General features: G+C 36.6%; 1 protein-coding gene and 1 long non-coding RNA gene across 2 annotated transcripts in view; both read right to left on the reverse strand.

The window, feature by feature from the left end:
• Positions 1 to 842: 842 nt before the first annotated feature.
• The window catches only part of LOC127854677 (polycystic kidney disease 1-related protein-like), a 177,235-nt gene continuing 161,122 nt past the window's right edge, over positions 843 to 16,955 (reverse strand). Inside the window, exons 28-37 of the mRNA XM_052389738.1 lie at positions 11,691 to 11,791; positions 10,354 to 10,636; positions 9,546 to 9,753; positions 8,405 to 8,514; positions 7,705 to 7,805; positions 5,111 to 5,217; positions 3,907 to 4,080; positions 1,477 to 1,603; positions 960 to 1,150; positions 843 to 851 (exon numbers count right to left, since the gene is read on the reverse strand). Of these exons, the coding sequence (XP_052245698.1) occupies positions 843 to 851; positions 960 to 1,150; positions 1,477 to 1,603; positions 3,907 to 4,080; positions 5,111 to 5,217; positions 7,705 to 7,805; positions 8,405 to 8,514; positions 9,546 to 9,753; positions 10,354 to 10,636; positions 11,691 to 11,791 (1,411 nt within the window). The remainder of the gene's footprint in view (positions 852 to 959; positions 1,151 to 1,476; positions 1,604 to 3,906; positions 4,081 to 5,110; positions 5,218 to 7,704; positions 7,806 to 8,404; positions 8,515 to 9,545; positions 9,754 to 10,353; positions 10,637 to 11,690; positions 11,792 to 16,955) is intronic.
• Positions 15,726 to 16,830, reverse strand: LOC127855823 (uncharacterized). The gene is made up of 3 exons (XR_008037763.1): positions 16,717 to 16,830; positions 15,912 to 16,056; positions 15,726 to 15,766 (listed from the first exon to the last, which is right to left on the reverse strand). It is a non-coding gene; the product is annotated as an uncharacterized LOC127855823 (long non-coding RNA).

Here is a 16,955-nt window from a genome sequence, read left to right on the forward strand (position 1 = left end):
GGTAGTAGTAGTAGTAGTAGTGTAGTAGTAGTAGCAGTAGCAGTAGCAGTAGCAGTAGCAGCATTACAAGACCAATACTTAAGAATGATCAAATGGGAAAAGGTAACATAGCACCAGCAGTAAATATGGGGCAATTTACAGGTCAGATTTGGAATCTCTGCTGTAAAATGAGATTTTGAATGAATTAAAGGGAGGCAAATCTGTAATAAAAAGAACATGCATAAACCGTAGTTGTTCCCTTGTTGAACCATGCTAAATCCTTACAAGTTTGGAAAGAATTGGATGAAAAATTTGGACTTTATTGCATAAACACCATTTTCTCAATTCAAGGGGAGGTAATTCTGTACTTCATGGACCAATAATGCTCATTTTTGTAGGGTTTGTGTCCTCATTGATATAAAGACACTGTGCAAATTTGGAAAGGATCGGACAAAAAATGTGGAAGATTTTTGAAAGTTTCACAAAATAGGCAAAAACGAATAAAACATGCAAAGTTCAACGAGCTCCTGCGGCCATGTTTTTTGACGAATCAAATTTCTTTGAACAACTTTTTCAGGGGAGCCTCAAAGGTCATCCTGTGAAATTTTTTGAAAATCTGATGAGCGGTTTCTGACAAGAAGATTTTTTAAGGTTTTTTACCATATATGGTCATGGCGGCCATTGGTTATGTGATCAAATTTTTTTAACAATTCTTTGTCCCATGACCTAGGGATGCTCCACATGAAATTTAGTTGAAATTGGCTCAATGGTTAGTAGAAGAAGAAGATGTTTACAAATTTGTACGGACGGACGGACGGACGCCGGACGCTGAGTGATCACAATAGCTCACCTCGAGCTATCGCTCAGGTGAGCTAAAAAGAAATTGTAAGATTTGAAAGAGATTTAACTTGGGAATGAAACCTTTTCCCAATAAACTAGATAAAATCAAAAACACCTTGACAATAACATGTCCACGTTACCTGTTTCTGTGCCCAGGTCTGTATGTTGGGCCAGTTGAGGATGGACTGGTCGAACAGCGAGTACGTCATAACTGGAAGCACCTGCTCTGAGGAAGCCTCGCTCTCAGCCTCATTCGGTTTCCCACTTGGGTAGTCTGGTTCCCAGTCGGTCACAGCGTCTTTGGCGCGGGAACGTTGGAGGCATGCTTGGGCTGTAAGTAAATGTACAATGATGAATATATTGTATCCATAGTTACAAATTCGAATATCCTATTGATATCTGCTACCAGTATTTATTCGTAATTTTTGTGTGCAACCTGTTGATGTACTGGTACAACCTCCCCCCCCACCCTGATTGTTAACCCAAAGGAATAATTAATACAAAAACATCTTTTAACTAAAATTGCATAACATCAAACCGCTTTTGATAAATTCTATACATTTCTTGTTTAATCTTTTGAAAAAAAAGTTCTTCCCGCAGAAAACTGTTTCACAGTGCCATTAATTAAGCCCACATTTCACATTGCCATAAGCCCACATTTCACCTTGCTGCGCCTGAAGAGAAACTCGAGCATGCGACCGAGGGGGATTACCACCGCGCAGCAGATGGCGCCCACTGTCACACTTCTGCCAGGATACGCCAGCAGCCCAAACTCTCCATGGTGCTGAAACACAACACAAATGTCATTCATCCGACAGAAGAATTATTTAACCCTTTACCACTTAGATACGTATTTAATCCTTTACCATTTACATATGTATTTAACCCTTTACCACTTAGATATGTATTTAACCCTTTACCACTTAGATATGTATTTAACTCTTACCCACTTAGATAAGTATTTTTACGAATTTGCAGTCCCTTAGAAAGTTTTTAATTTTATTGAAGACCTTTCATACTAGATTCAAATATTAAAGGCTTCATCTCCAGATACTAATTGAGCAGCAAACAGCATAAAACCCGAACAGGCTGAGAGTTACTCACAGGCTGTTCTGGTTTTATGCTGTTTGAACAAAGCCATTTTCACTTCGCTTCTGAGTGGGAAGGATTAATACAAGAAACCCTAAGTGTCATGTAAACTTGTGCTTGACATGTTATACCAGCATTTTCACTGCTACTTTCATGAACATAGAAAACTTTTTTTGGCCTTTCACTTTTCGTTTAATTTGGATATGTACATTAATTGAATGTTTACATTTCAAATCAATGTATCATATAAAAATAAAGCTGTACGTAATCAATCCACTACTGCTGTCTTTTAAATTCTTTAAACAGAATTCAAAAAAAAAATAGTATGTGTTAAGGATGGATTTTTTATATTAAATTTGAATAACAGTGTTGGAATAAATGGCTAAAATGAAACGGATAAACTGCATTTCAACTTCTTTAAAATGTAAAAGCGATTTTTTGTTGAACAATTGACAGATGGTCAGTGAACTGTTCTGTTTTTTTTAATGGAAATTGATTTTGTATATTAAGGGTAATTTCTTTGATGAATAAGTTATTCTTTCTTTAGTTGATAAAATAATGTCTATCCACAAAGAATTGCCTGCTTACACAAATTGCTTTAAAAATGGAAAAGATGGCGGGCAATGAACAAATGTATCTTTTAGGTGATGCAGAATTTCAACTCATCAAGGAAGCAACAAAACTTGAAGAAAATGAACCTGGTTAAAACAAGACTTCAGTGAGTAGACCAAGAGCCAGTAGATGTTTGACTTTTGGTGTTAAAAGAGAGGTTTTAAAAGTTGTTAATAAACTAAATTAACAATATGGTAGGGATAAATGCTGCATATGATCATGCTTGATATCGAGATGACACATTTTTGAAGTTTTAAATGGCAGCCATGTTTGTTCATGGTATTTTGCTTTGGTGAAACACACATTTAAGTTTGAACAAAACCTGTTATGTTCTATTTGAGTAAGTAACATTAAAAAATGCTGATTACTTTGAGGGGAATTCTTAATGACAATTTAAAGTGGCCTAAACGGGAAAGATAAATCACAAACAATTTAAATATTACTACCCAAGGTTAGTTTCATTTAGTTTAATCTGTTTTTGCTATAGTTTATAACGATTAAAGACAACAATTTGGATTGTATTAGCAACAAGAAATGTGTTTCTCAGAACACTATGTCCCTTTCTGTGCCGCTTTGATTTAGTTTTTTTGATCTTTGACCTTGAAGGATGACCTTGACCTTTTACCACTCAACATGTGCAGCTCCATGAGATACACATGCATGCCAAATATGAAGTTGCTATCTTCAATATAGCAAAAGTTATTGCAAAATGTTAAAGTTGGCACAAACAGACCAACAGACCAACAGACAGGGCAAAAACAATATGTCCCACACTATAGTGGTGGGGACATAATAATAAATTGAAAAAAAAAATATTGTAGGATAAATACATTTAGTAAGCATTTGTCTTTATGTAAACCTTTCTTAACTTATTCGTTTGATACATTCAAGTACACAATTACACTAACATTGTATTTTGTATATCGTTCACATTTTTGTTTGATCCTAAATTTGTTTTTATTTAATTATCATTAGTATAAACCCTGGGATGCTAACGTTGGTTGTGCATTTGATTTTGTTGTTAAACTGACGCAGAAAAATTTGTGTACAACTATAGTGATATTGGTTTCACAATTGATACGTTTTCAGTCTCTAAAAGCTATTTATATATGTGTCTTGTTCAGCGAAAACTGGGCAAAATGCATGTGCGTAAAGTGTCATCCAAGATTAGCCTGTGCAGTCTGCACAGGCTAATCAGGGACGACACTTTCCGCTTTAATGGTATTGTTTGTTAAAGAAAATCTATTTTAAGCAGAAAAATTGGTCCCTGATTAGCCTGTGTGGACTGCACATGCTAATCTGGGAAGACACTGCATGCTAATGCGTTAAGCCCCGTTTTCTCAGAGCGCTCCTCAAATAAGAAATCTTCACACGTAAATCGCCCACCTCAGTGACAGTGGACCGGTACCACATGGCATTCAGGCACATGTAGGCGAGCAGCATGGTGAGGCACACTGTGAGCCGTTCACACCGCATGAAACCACTGTAGGGCGGGCACGTAACCAATGACAACCAGATGTGGAAGTCTGCCATATACTCCACCACTTTTGTCATGTACGCCTGGAAATGCATGAATGATGATTTGAGAGCATTTTAAACCGTGAGTCTGCTGCAGCAAGTCATAGTTCATTCAATTAAATCCACAATGGGTTTGACTTTCAAACATCAAACATTTTTTTTCTCTTTGCTGCTTATGCAGTAAAAAAATGTTTTTATTAAAGGAGATTCGTTTATTTCCTGCTATAGCCCTGAACTACATGACGTATCAATAACTTAAATTTCTTTTAAACCAGTTTTTAAAAAACATTTACTTTGTTCAGTGATTACGGCAGTGTCTTAAACATTATGAAAAAAGATATAATAGATTTATCTTTACATGTCACTTCACAGAAAACGTCTGCCTTAAAAGTCAGCAATAAAATCTGATCACAGTATTTAATATTTCTGTATCTAGATTCCTATCCAGCAACATTAAATATGGATTATATCCATAAATAGCATCTAAATATAATGAAAACATTCTCAAATGTCACACAATAAGCTTTAAATGTTATTTACAGCATCCATCAAGGCTACATCAAACCAGTCAAATACACGGATGTCCGATTAAAATCATCAAAGGCAATCTCAAACCTATTTCTCACATATTCAAATGCAATAAACGCTATAATTATCCTTTAATGACATCTGCACCCATGACATCTGCATCAGAATGCACATTACTTGATGCACATCCTCTGTTGTTGGTTCTCATGTGACTGTGTACTCATCACCTTTATTACTATACCAGTCAGTTATAGCTCGGTATTCGAAGCACATTGCTATCAATCTGTGTTTCAGGACCTTCAATACAAGGCCAGCCACAACCTGTGTGGGGATTGGTTATTAAATAATTGCTATGGTTATTCCCCCCCCCCCCAACCACTGACTGAAGAACTGCAGTTCTTTAAAATGGCATGTTTGCACAATAAAAACCAACCAACCAAGTTCTCATAGAAGCTTAACCTTTAAAATATTTAGTAGACTTTCTAATCACAGTTATGTGAATGAATAACGTGTAAACACAGCAAAAAACAAACCAAGCCCTCACCTTATTGAAGTCTAGAGTACCATCGAGTGCCATGAATTCCCTCTCCACCTTGCCGTCCTGTTCCTCTACCGCCAGCCATTTCTCACACAGGAACAAGTACAGGTTGCCTAGGAAACACAACTGTTCACACTTAGAACTTACAGAATGGGTACAATTAACCTAGGAAACACAACATTACACCATTATACCATTTAACATTTTATACATTTAACGCACATAAAAGCGCACATTTAAGACACATGTGCGCTTTTATGTGTGTTATAACTGCGCTTTTCGTGAGTTAAATGTGCGCTTTTTAAATAAAAAAGCGCACATTTAACTCACAAAAAGCGCACATTTAACGCACTCAAAAGCGCACATTTTACACACATAAATGGCAGTCAAAAACGAACTTATAAAAAGCGCACGTTTAACGCACATAAAACGCACTTTAACACACATGTGCGCTTTTATGTGGGTTATAACTGCGCTTTTTGTGAGTTAAATGTGCGCGTTTTAAATAAAAAAGCGCACATTTAACTCACAAAAAGCACACATTTAACGCACTTAAAAGCGCACATTTTACACACATAAATGGTAGTCAAAAACGCACTTATATAAAAAGCGCACGTTTAACGCACATTTAACGCACATAAAAGCGCACATTGAACACACTTATAAAAAGCACACGTTTAACGCACATAAAGCGCACATTTATCCACAAAAAGCGCACATTTTCTTGTTTGTTTGTTTTTGTTAAAAACTCACTCGGTAAGAAAAAGCGCACAAAAAACGCAGTGCCAATACCGTCACGTTTAACGCACGCAAAACGTACGTAAAACGTACATTTCACACACTTTTTGAGAAGGGATGTAACCTAGGAAAAACAACATTTAATTTACACAATCAGAGCTCAAGGTACAGGAACTTGTTGCCTAGGAAACACAACAGTTCACACTTAAGAGCTTAATGAACATAAACTGGTTACCTAGGATACACAATGGTTATAACTTTGAGCTCAAGGAACAAGTTTACTTCATAAACAACAAATAAAACAAAATAGCACACACTAAGAGCTTAGAAACCACATACCTGTCACCCAGGAAGAACATTAAACACTTAGAGCTTACGGAATAGGTACTGGTTACCTATTAAACACAACAGGAAACACTCAGAGGTTAAGGAACATGTACTGGTTACCAGGCAAACACTACAGTACACACTTGGAACTGAAGAAGCATGTACCGGTTATGTACGAAACATTACAGTTCACACTTGAAGAACAGGTACTGGTTACCTAGAAAGCAAAACAGCACAAAAAGAGAGCTTAAAGCAAAGGAAATTGCTACCAGTAAAACATTATGATACACTTTGAGCATAAGGAACATGTACTGACGACCTTAGAAACACAAAAGTACACACTTTGAGTTTAAGGAAGATGTACTGATTATCTTAGAAACACACTAGTACACACTTTGAGCTTAAGGAACATGTCCTGCACCTAGGAACCACAACAGTTCACACCTTTAGTTAAGGAACACTTACAAGTTACCTAGGAAACACAACAGTCCCCACTTAAAGCTAAAGGAATAGGTACTTGTAACCTTAGAAAACCAATCCTACACAATTAAATCTTGATTAAAAGTTACTGGTTACCAAGGAAACACAATGGTACGCCATAAGTGCTGTAAGAACAGGTACTTATGACACAGGATTCCTATCATATGTTTTATGATGTAAAGAATTTTTTTTAATTGAACAATGCTTGAAGTTAGGTCTGGGATTTCTACAAAATTACCGAGTATCAAACAAAATTCAATTTCACCAAGAATAAAGGTCTGCTTATCTTGAGATATATGTGATTGAAAAGGAGCAAATGTCAACAAAGTTTACATCCAAAAGAAACACAGGGTGACATAGCCTTGACAAAGATTAATTGTAGGCTATGAAAATGACAGGAACAAGTTTCTTCTGATGGCCTAACAAAGCGCAGGGGAACAAAATACTGTTTGTCTCTTTGGTGGAAAAAGCTACAATGTGACTTCTAATTTCAATGTCACATGGTACCTTTTTGCACCCATGGGGCGTGTTCTAAGCTTACTTTTACCAAATGCAAGAAACGCCCCTCATGAAAATTTCTGTCCTTCACCTACAGTCATGGTGACAGCCCAATAACTTAACAAAACAGCAAAGTTAAAACTTGATCTAAAACATATGCTTTTCCAATGCTATTCAAATGTAATGAAAGAATTAAAAGGGCCAAAAAATTCATCAGTATTGAAACTTACAGCCCATATATACAAACTAAGTCTTTTTTTTAAGCCTAAGAATAAAGCATACTATTTAAATTGGAAATTTAATAACTTCTTTAACTTTGAGTTATACTTGGCATTCAACCCCTCTCAATACTTCATTCATCATGTAGAACATTTTGTTAATGACATAACCATTGTTAGCCTGTACATATTCAAAAGCTGGACATATTTTTCTTGGTTTGAAGTGTATACTTTGTTTTTAGTTTAAGAATGCGTTGGTGAATATGGCCGAAACTTTACATACTGGTATTCAAGTCATGGACAATCACCCTTGGTGAATATGGCCCAGGTTTTACATACCGGTATTCAAGTCACGGACAATCACCCTGGAGAGGTACCAGCTGGGTGAAGGACCAAAGTTGTTATGCCAAATCTGTACTTCCAAATCTTGCCAATACTGTCTGGTAACCTGTGAACAGGATTCAACAGATATTATCATGTTGCATTGTTAAGATTGAAAATTGCTTATTTGGGCAATGCTCTGTGAAAAAGGGGTTTAATGTATGTGCGCAGTGTCGTCCCAGATTAGCCAGTGCAGTCTGCACAGGCTAATCGGGGACAACACTTTCCGCTTTTATGATATTTTCTGTTTAAAGACAGTCTCTTCATAGCAAAAATTCCAGTTTAGGCAGAGAATGTTGTCCCTGGTTGGCCTGTGAGGACTGCACAGGCCAATCAGGGACGACACTAAGCGTAAATGTATTAAACCCCCCTTTATACAAAGCACGGCTTATCTATAACTGCAAATAAGCCTGAAGGGCAAAACATGTAGCTGATTATTGTATCAGTGAAGATGGATAAGGAAATAATTGTTACTTAAACAAAGTAAGCATTTTCTTGAGGAAAAATTCTTTTAAAATTAGGAGTATGAACAATTATCTTCATTTAGGCACATAACTTATGTGAATATGTACAGTAATTCTCATTAAGGCAAATAACTTATGCAAGTATGAAAAATATCTTTGTGAAATCCTTATCCTAATTACGACACATAGCTTACGTAAGTATGAACTTGTCTCGTGAGTTTCTCTCGAACATGGGACGATCATCCTCGCTGATTAGCTCCCTTGTTTCAGACATGCCTTCCTCTCCATGCAGAATAAGACTTATCTGGAATAACCGTTCCCGAAATAATACATTACTTCGCCACTTTAGTTATCTTAAATGCAACACTAATTTTCTTCCAACGACAATCTTCCGTTTTTCGGACAAAATGAAAATGATAAACAGGTATCTATTTGGCTGATAAATTTGTTTCATTGATAGCTTGTGAGTGCTTACTTTTAAGGCCTTCACATACCAATAACAATGCTTTCAATGGAAAATTTGGTTTCTTCTACACAGTTTTTGTTTACAAAATAAATTTCAAAGTTATGAGATTAAAACAACATTTTTTTTGGTGAGATGCAATAAAACAAAAATCAGGGATTGTAATTGAAGCAGAATCCTTCTTTTTGATGCAAGCATTTTGCAATGTGTTACTCTTGACTCCTACAAATTATTAACCTTGCATAATTTTGATGCAAATGTCACCATGAAAATAACATAAAATGTATTTTATATTAAGCATAATGTTGTTTTTTTAGTTAATCTTAAGCTAGCAAGTTATACAAATAAACAGTTGCAGAGCAATCAACAACTTTAACTATCCAGGAACAAATTATCTAGACTTCAGTATTTTTACCCCTTAAAATTTAATTTAAGCCCTTAAAATTTCAACAACGGGATCATTTGACTCATTGTTTTCAAAAGCTTTTGAAATCTCAGTTCATACTTACTTTAAATTTAAAAAAATACGCCTTGTATTGTCAGCAAAACGAGCATTTCTTCATGGTGAAAGAGAGGGTCAGGAAAAGAAAGTTCAAAGTATCAAAATGTTACAAAGGTACAAATCATATCAAGTCGTACCACTCATATACTCACTTTGACTTGTTTGAAGTTCCTTAAAAAATCAAAGTAAATTTAAGACCTTTTTTACTGGATTCAAGTTTTGAAGCCTTGATTTCCAACCCTTAGATACTGACGAGTAGCAAACAGCATAAAATCTGAACAGACTGGGTTAACGCGCAGGCTGTTTTAGTTATATGCTGGTTGCATGTAGCCATTTTAACTTTGCCTCAGAGCAGGAAAGTGTAAACAACCTTTGAAGTGGTTCCAGCATGTCTCCAGCAGCCTGTTTCCATGGTGATCTCATACTTCTGTTGGTCCATTGGCGTGTTGTCAAGCAGATACACGATGCCCCCCTTCTGGTTGTCATGGCGATCCGCCTGACGACAGTAGTTTAGAAGGATGCAGTATACGGTGATCACCACGCACAGCAGGCTTAATGTCACTGGGTTCTCGTTGGGTCTAGAAAAGAACCTTTTAAAATCAACATGATGCCATTGTACTTGTATTTTAGCTTTGGTTGTATGTATATCTACATGCTTGTTTTCCTGATTTCCTAATCCAATAACATTGCTCAACAGGAATTCAACAAAAAATATATTATTGAAATCGAAAATTTAAATGGGATTCTTACCAAAACTTTCATGATGTAAATTAAAATTGTGTTTTTTAAATTTTCTAATCCAAAATTGTCATGGCAGATAGGAACCTCCAAATAATCTCTTTCAATGTTTGTTAACAGCTCTTGCATAACAACTTTTGGATGTCTTAAACTCATACATCTTAATGCACAAATTAGTGTCCTACCAAAATAATCATCACTCAAATTTGTATATATAACCCTTTGCATGCTGGGAAATTTGTCGTCTGCTAAAATGCCGTCTGCTGAATTTCTAAAATTAGCATTTTCTTTGATTTGTTTTTTCAAAGAATACTATCAGAATATCAAACAGTTTGGATCCTAATGAGACGCCACGTTCTGTGGTGTCTCATCTGTTTCCAAACTGTTTGCAAAGGCCTTCAAAATTCGGTTCCAGCACTGAAAGAGTTAAAAAACAATACCTAAAGAATCCCTCTATGTCTGCAAATGACAATTTATTTGGTATGAGTTCAACTGTTCCACCATATGCAGTCAAGTGGTTACAGCTGCATCTGGTCACAGCAATTGTTGACATGGGAGTAATGGAACAGCCGTCAGGCAGCCACGTCTCCTTGGCAACATGCCAATACAGGCACTGGCCCCACCACAATTGTAACGTGTAGTTGTAGTGAGTGACCTCCCCTGGACGTATTCGTCCTGCGTTGAATGCCGAGTCAACAATGCCAATGTAATACATGCCAGTCTCTGTAATAGAACAGAATACTTTATTTATTCCAGGTATACATCGATACAACATAAAGAACAAATGATAGTTAAAGTACACAGTTAGGAACAGTTTACTTAAAGGGGAAGTCATCCAAGCAGTTACAATCACTGTAACAATAAGATCAATTGTGTGTGCGAGTTTATTTAGCAATGCAGCAGAGATGAAGATTAACATATGTCTACAAAATGAACATTTGTGCTAAAATAACAACAAGGGACAAAATTTTCACAAAACCAGGTTTTCAATTTGAAAAAAAAAATCTGATAAAGGGAGACCGACTCAAAATGTGCATTGTTATTGATCAAAGTTACCCCCCTTGTTTTAAAATCGATCTATTTTTAGTCGTGGCGACCTTGACCTTGGAGATATTGATGTAATTCTTTCGCGTGACACACCGTCCAATGATGGTGAACAAATGTGCCATATGATTTTAAAATCTCACAATGAATGTCATAGTTATGGCCCGGACAAGCTCATTTATGGCCATCTTTGACCTTTGAACTCAAAGTGGGACCTTGACCTTGAAGATATTGACGTAATTCTTACGCGCGACACACCGTCTAATGATGGTGAACAAATGTGCCAAATGATTTTAATATCTCACAATGAACAACAAAGTTATGGCAAGCTTGTTCCGCCCGCCCGCCAGCCCACCAGCCCGCAGACATTCGCCAATCTATAATAACCAGTTTATTCCTGCGGAAAACCTGATTAACAATCTAATAACCATTTTTTTCCTTCGGAAAACCTGGTCAAAAAGTGATAATAATAGAAATGGCACAAAGCAAAAAAAGGCTATAATAGAATATTATCAACAGGGATAAGGTGATTATGAAATTGCAAGAAATGGAATAAGGTGATAATGAACTGGCATCAGTAGACACAAACTTATTTATTGAAACAACTCACAGTTTTTAGTACCTTTTGATTAGTATATACATTTATAAAAACATTTCTCAGATGCTTTCATGCCCATCTTCAATATCTTCCACGAACAGCTTTTTTTTTCTTTTATCAGACAAAGTTGCATACCATTAAATGTTCCGGCAGGCAGGAAAAGGTCAAGGACAGTTTGATCAATGTCAAGGTCATATTTGAACTTGTGGCTGCTAGGTAATGGAGGCTGCAAGTAACTGAAAATACAAAGCAAACACAAGCAAAATTAGACTTTTCGAAAATGGTCTCATCCAAAATGAAGACATTTATAAACAAGGGCTGTTTGTAAAACATGCATGCCCCCCATATGGGCTGTCCGCTGTAGTGGCAGCCATTGTGTAAATACGTTTTTTGTCACTGTGACCTTGATCTTTGACCTAATGACCTGAAAATCAATAGGGGTCATCTGGGAGTCATGATCAATGTACCTATGAAGTGTCATGATCCTAGGCAAAAGCGTTCTTGAGTATCATCCGGAAACAATTTTACTGTTTCGGGTCACCGTGACCTTGACCTTTGACCTAGTGACCTGAAAATCAATATCGGCCAACTGCGAGTCATGATCAATGTACCTATGAAGTTTCATGATCCTAGGCGTAAGGGTTCTCGAGTTATCATCCAGAAACCATTTAACTATTTCGGGTCACCGTGACCTTGACCTTTGACCTAGTGACCTCAAAATCAATAGGGCTCATTTGCAAGTCATGATCAATCTTCCCATGAAGTTTCATGATCCTAGGCGTATGCGTTCTTGAGTTATCATCCGAAAACCATTTTACTATTTCGGGTCACCGTGACGTTGACCTTTGACCTAATGACCTCAAAATCTTTAGGGGTCATCTGCGTGTCATGATCAATCTACCTATGAAGTTTCATGATCCTAGGAATATGCGTTCTTGAGTTATCATCCGAAAATCATTATACCATTTCGGGTCACCGTGACCTTGACCTTTGACCTAGTGACCTCAAAATCAACAGGGGTCATCTGCGAGTCATGATCAATCTACCTATGAAGTTTCATGATCCTAGGCGTATGCGTTATTGAGTTATCATCAAAAAAACCATTTAACTATTTTGGGTCACCGTGACCATGACCTTTGACCTAGTGACCTCAAAATCAATAGGGTCATCTGCGAGTCATGATCTATCTAACCATGGAGTTTCATGATCCTAGGCGTATGCGTTCTTGAGTTATCATCCGGAAACCATTTTACTATTTCGGATCACCATGACCTCGACCTTTGACATAGTGACCTCAAAATCAATAGGGGTCATCTGCGAGTCATGATCAATCTACCTATGAAGTTTCATGATCCTAGGCGTATGCGTTCTTGAGTTATCATCCGGAAACCATTTTACTATTTTGGGTCACCGTGACCTTGACCTTTGACCTAGTGACCTCAAAATTAATAGGGGTCATCTGAGAGTCATGATCTATCTAACGATGAAGTTTTATGATCCTAGGCGTATGCGTTCTTGAGTTATCATCCAGAAAGCATTTAACTATTTCGGGTCACCTTGACCTTGACCTTTGACCTAGTGACGTCAAAATCAATAGGGGTCATCTGCGAGTCATGATCAATCTACCTATGTAGTTTCATGATCCTAGGCGTATGCTTTCTTGAGTTATCATCCGGAAACCATTTTACTATTCCGGGTAACAGTGACCTTGACCTTTGACCTAGTGACCTCAAAATCAATAGGGGTCATCTGTTAGTCATGATCAATCTACCTATGAAGTTTCATGATCCTAGGCCCAAGCCTTCTTGAGTTATCATCCGGAAACCACCTGGTGGACGGACGGACCGACAGACCGACCGACATGTGCAAAGCAATATATCCCCTCTTCTTCGAAGGGGGGCATAATAATATGGAATTATGAATTATTGTATGTAAGTTTGTTCCCCATTCTCATAACTTCTCATAATGAAATAAATCCTTATTGGCATCCATATTGAAGATTTAATGGTAAAGCATAGCTTTCTTCATAGGGTGTTGACTTTATAAGGCAGATTATAAATAAAGGCAATTAGCTGTTATAAGGAAGACAGACACACTTGAAACTTTGCTCACCTAGGATTTCACAGGTCTGAGTCAAAGATTCAAATGTACCCGTGTATCCCAAAGTCACAATGACAATCAAATTCCATTTCTGGATTATTATTAGTGCTCAGACCTTTAAACTACTGCATTGGAAAACAAATTGGTTCCTGTGTGCACATCTTTGATTTCATGCAATCTTCAGGGCAGTATTGTTTTCTCTCATGTCTATAACACTGACATTTATTGCTCCTTTCCTGTCCTTCATGGCTTGAAGTTATCCTCTCATCACGTGTCCAAGGTCATCATTCATGACTCAAAGTTATCCGCTCATCACGTGTCCAAAGTTATCATTCATGACTTTTATGTTATCCTCTCATAACGTGTCCAAAGTTATCATTCATGACTCGAAGTTATCCTCTCATCACGTGTCCAAAGTCATCATCCATGAATCAAAGTTATCCTCTCATCGCGTGTCCAAAGTTATCATTCATGACTTGAAGTTATCCTCTCATCACATGTCAAAATTTATCATTCATGACTCGAAGTTATCCTCTCATTGCATGTCCAAAGTTATCATTCATGACTCAAAGTTCATCACGTGTCAAAAGTTATCATTCATGACTCCAACACTTATCATTTATGGCTGACATTCATGTACCCAGTGTTATATTCCGTAACTCCAATAGTATCCTTTATAACTCAAATATTATAAATTAATTGCTACAAAATTTCTATGGCTATCCCCTATGGGTCCAACATCAGCCTTTATGTCTACACTGTTACCTCAGCTGAAAAGAGTTTCGACAACCCACTTCAATTAAGTAATTAATGGCCCCACTGTTATATCTTTTTTACAACTTTAAAACATTCTCATCAATTTCCCATCAAAGCCTATTGGACATTTATTTCTATTTTGAAAGATTATGCTCATTTTGTTTCTTAGAAATTTAATATCTAAACAGTTTTTTTTTTATTTTCTTTCATAAAATCATAAAATAACACTTGTTGCATATTTGGTGGACAGCTTTGGCAGAAGTGTGATTTTTCTCTTGATTTCACACCCATGCAGATCAGCAACTTCCATAAGAGTGCAGTAAGTCCATTAATCAAAGCTTATCATCCCTTCTAGCAATTCCCTTTCTTCATCATGGTGCCAAACACTTCACTATTCACATCATGATAAACATTTTCATCCCCTCAAGACTTTCCATAGATTTCCCATCAATTATGCTGCCTGTCTTTCAGCGAGAACATTGTGTTCCAAAAAGATTCACACCCAAAGAGAAATTGCACAATTGAAAGTGCAGTGTTAACTCCGCCCACGAAAGGTTAGAGGTAGGGTTAGGGGTTAATTGATGAGTAATATCTATTTGGTATCTGTTATTTGTGTTGTATCTATCTGGAAAACAATGCCACCAGTCTTTCAGCACTGAGTATTATAATTATGGCAATGACCTCCATGTCTATTGTTTGAATATAAATTCTTTTAAGACCTAGTAGCTATTAAATAAGCATAGCACACAAATGGCTCAATACTTGTAATATAAATTACATTCTGCACAATATCTTTCTTCTTGACTTGTATATTCATTTGAACAAAAATAGATTTAACCAAAATCCAAAATCTTTAAACCAAATCTTTCTTAAACTGTCAAAAGGGCAGCTAAATTTTATGTACAGAGATAGAAAAAGATTTAAATAGTTTCCAAACTATATATCTAACCCTTTGTATGCTGGGAAATTTGTCGTCTGCTAAAATGTCGTCTGCTGAATTTCAAAAATTAGCATTTTCTTCAATGTTTTTCGAAGAATATTATCCGAATAGCAAACAGTTTGGATCCTGATGAGATGCCACGTTCTGTGACGTCTCATCTGGATCCAAACTGTTTGCAAAAGCCTTCAAAATTTGGTTCCAGCACTGAAAGAGTTAAGCATCAATTTTGTTTATTAATAAAATTCACTGAAATCTAAAAACAAGAGGGCCATGATTGCCCTGAATCGCTCAACTGACTAACCAAATACAATCCAAACCAAGATTTCATCAAGATAAACATTCTGACCAAATTTCATAAAGATTAGATGTAAACTGTGACCTCTATTGTCTACACAAGGTTTTTCTATTATTTGACCTAGTAACCTAGTTTTTGACCCCAGGTGACCCAAATAAAATCCCAACCCAGATTTCATCAAGATATACATTCTGATCAAATTTTATAAAGATTGGATGAAAACTGTTACCTCTATTGTCTACACAAGGTTTTCCTATTATTTGACCTTGTGACCTAGTTTTTGACCCCAGATGACCCAAATACAATCCCAACCCAGATTTCATCAAGATAAACATTCTGACCAAATTTCATAAAGATTGGATGAAAACTGTGACCTCTATTGTCTATACAAGGTTTTTCTATTATTTGACCTACTGACCTAGTTTTTGACCTAGTGATCAAGTTTTTTACCCCAGATGACCCAAATACAATCCTAACCCAGATTTCATCAAGATAAACATTTTGACCAAATTTCATAAAGATTGGATGAAAACTGTGACCTTTACTGTCTACACAAACAAATTGACGGTTTTTCTATTATTTGGCCTAGTGACCTAGTTTTTGACCTCAGATGACCCAAATACAATCCCAACCCAGATTTCATCAAGATAAACATTCTGACCAAATTTCATAAAGATTGGATGAAAAATGCGACCTCTAATTTTCTACAGAAGGTTTTTCTATTATTTGACCTAGTTTTTGACCTAGTGACCTAGTTTTTGACCCCCGGATGACCCAAATACAATCCTAAACCCAGATTTTTTCCAGATAAACATTCTGACCAAATTTCATAAAGATTGGATGAAAACTGTGACCTCTACTGTCTACACAATGTTTTTCTACTATTTGACCTAGTTTTTGACCTAGTGACCTAGTTTTTGACCCCAGATGACCAAAATATATTCCCAACCCAGATTTCATCAAGATAAACATTCTGACCAAATTTCATAAAGATTGGATGAAAACTGCGACCTCTATTGTCTACACAAGGTTTTTCTATTATTTGACCTATTATGTGACCTAGTTTTGACCTAGTGACCTAGTTTTTGACCCCAGATGACCCAAATACAATCCCAACCCAGATTTTATCAAGATAAACATTCTGACCAAATTTCATAAAGATTGGATGAAAATTGTGACCTCTACTGTCTACGCAAACAAATTGTTGATGGACACACGCATGCACGCACACACGCACATACTGGACGCCAGACATCACACTGTCACATAAGCTCAACATGTCACTTCGTGACAGGTGAGCTTAAAAACA

Source organism: Dreissena polymorpha, chromosome 13, assembly GCF_020536995.1.
Source record: "Dreissena polymorpha isolate Duluth1 chromosome 13, UMN_Dpol_1.0, whole genome shotgun sequence".
NCBI classification, from domain to species: domain Eukaryota; kingdom Metazoa; phylum Mollusca; class Bivalvia; order Myida; family Dreissenidae; genus Dreissena; species Dreissena polymorpha.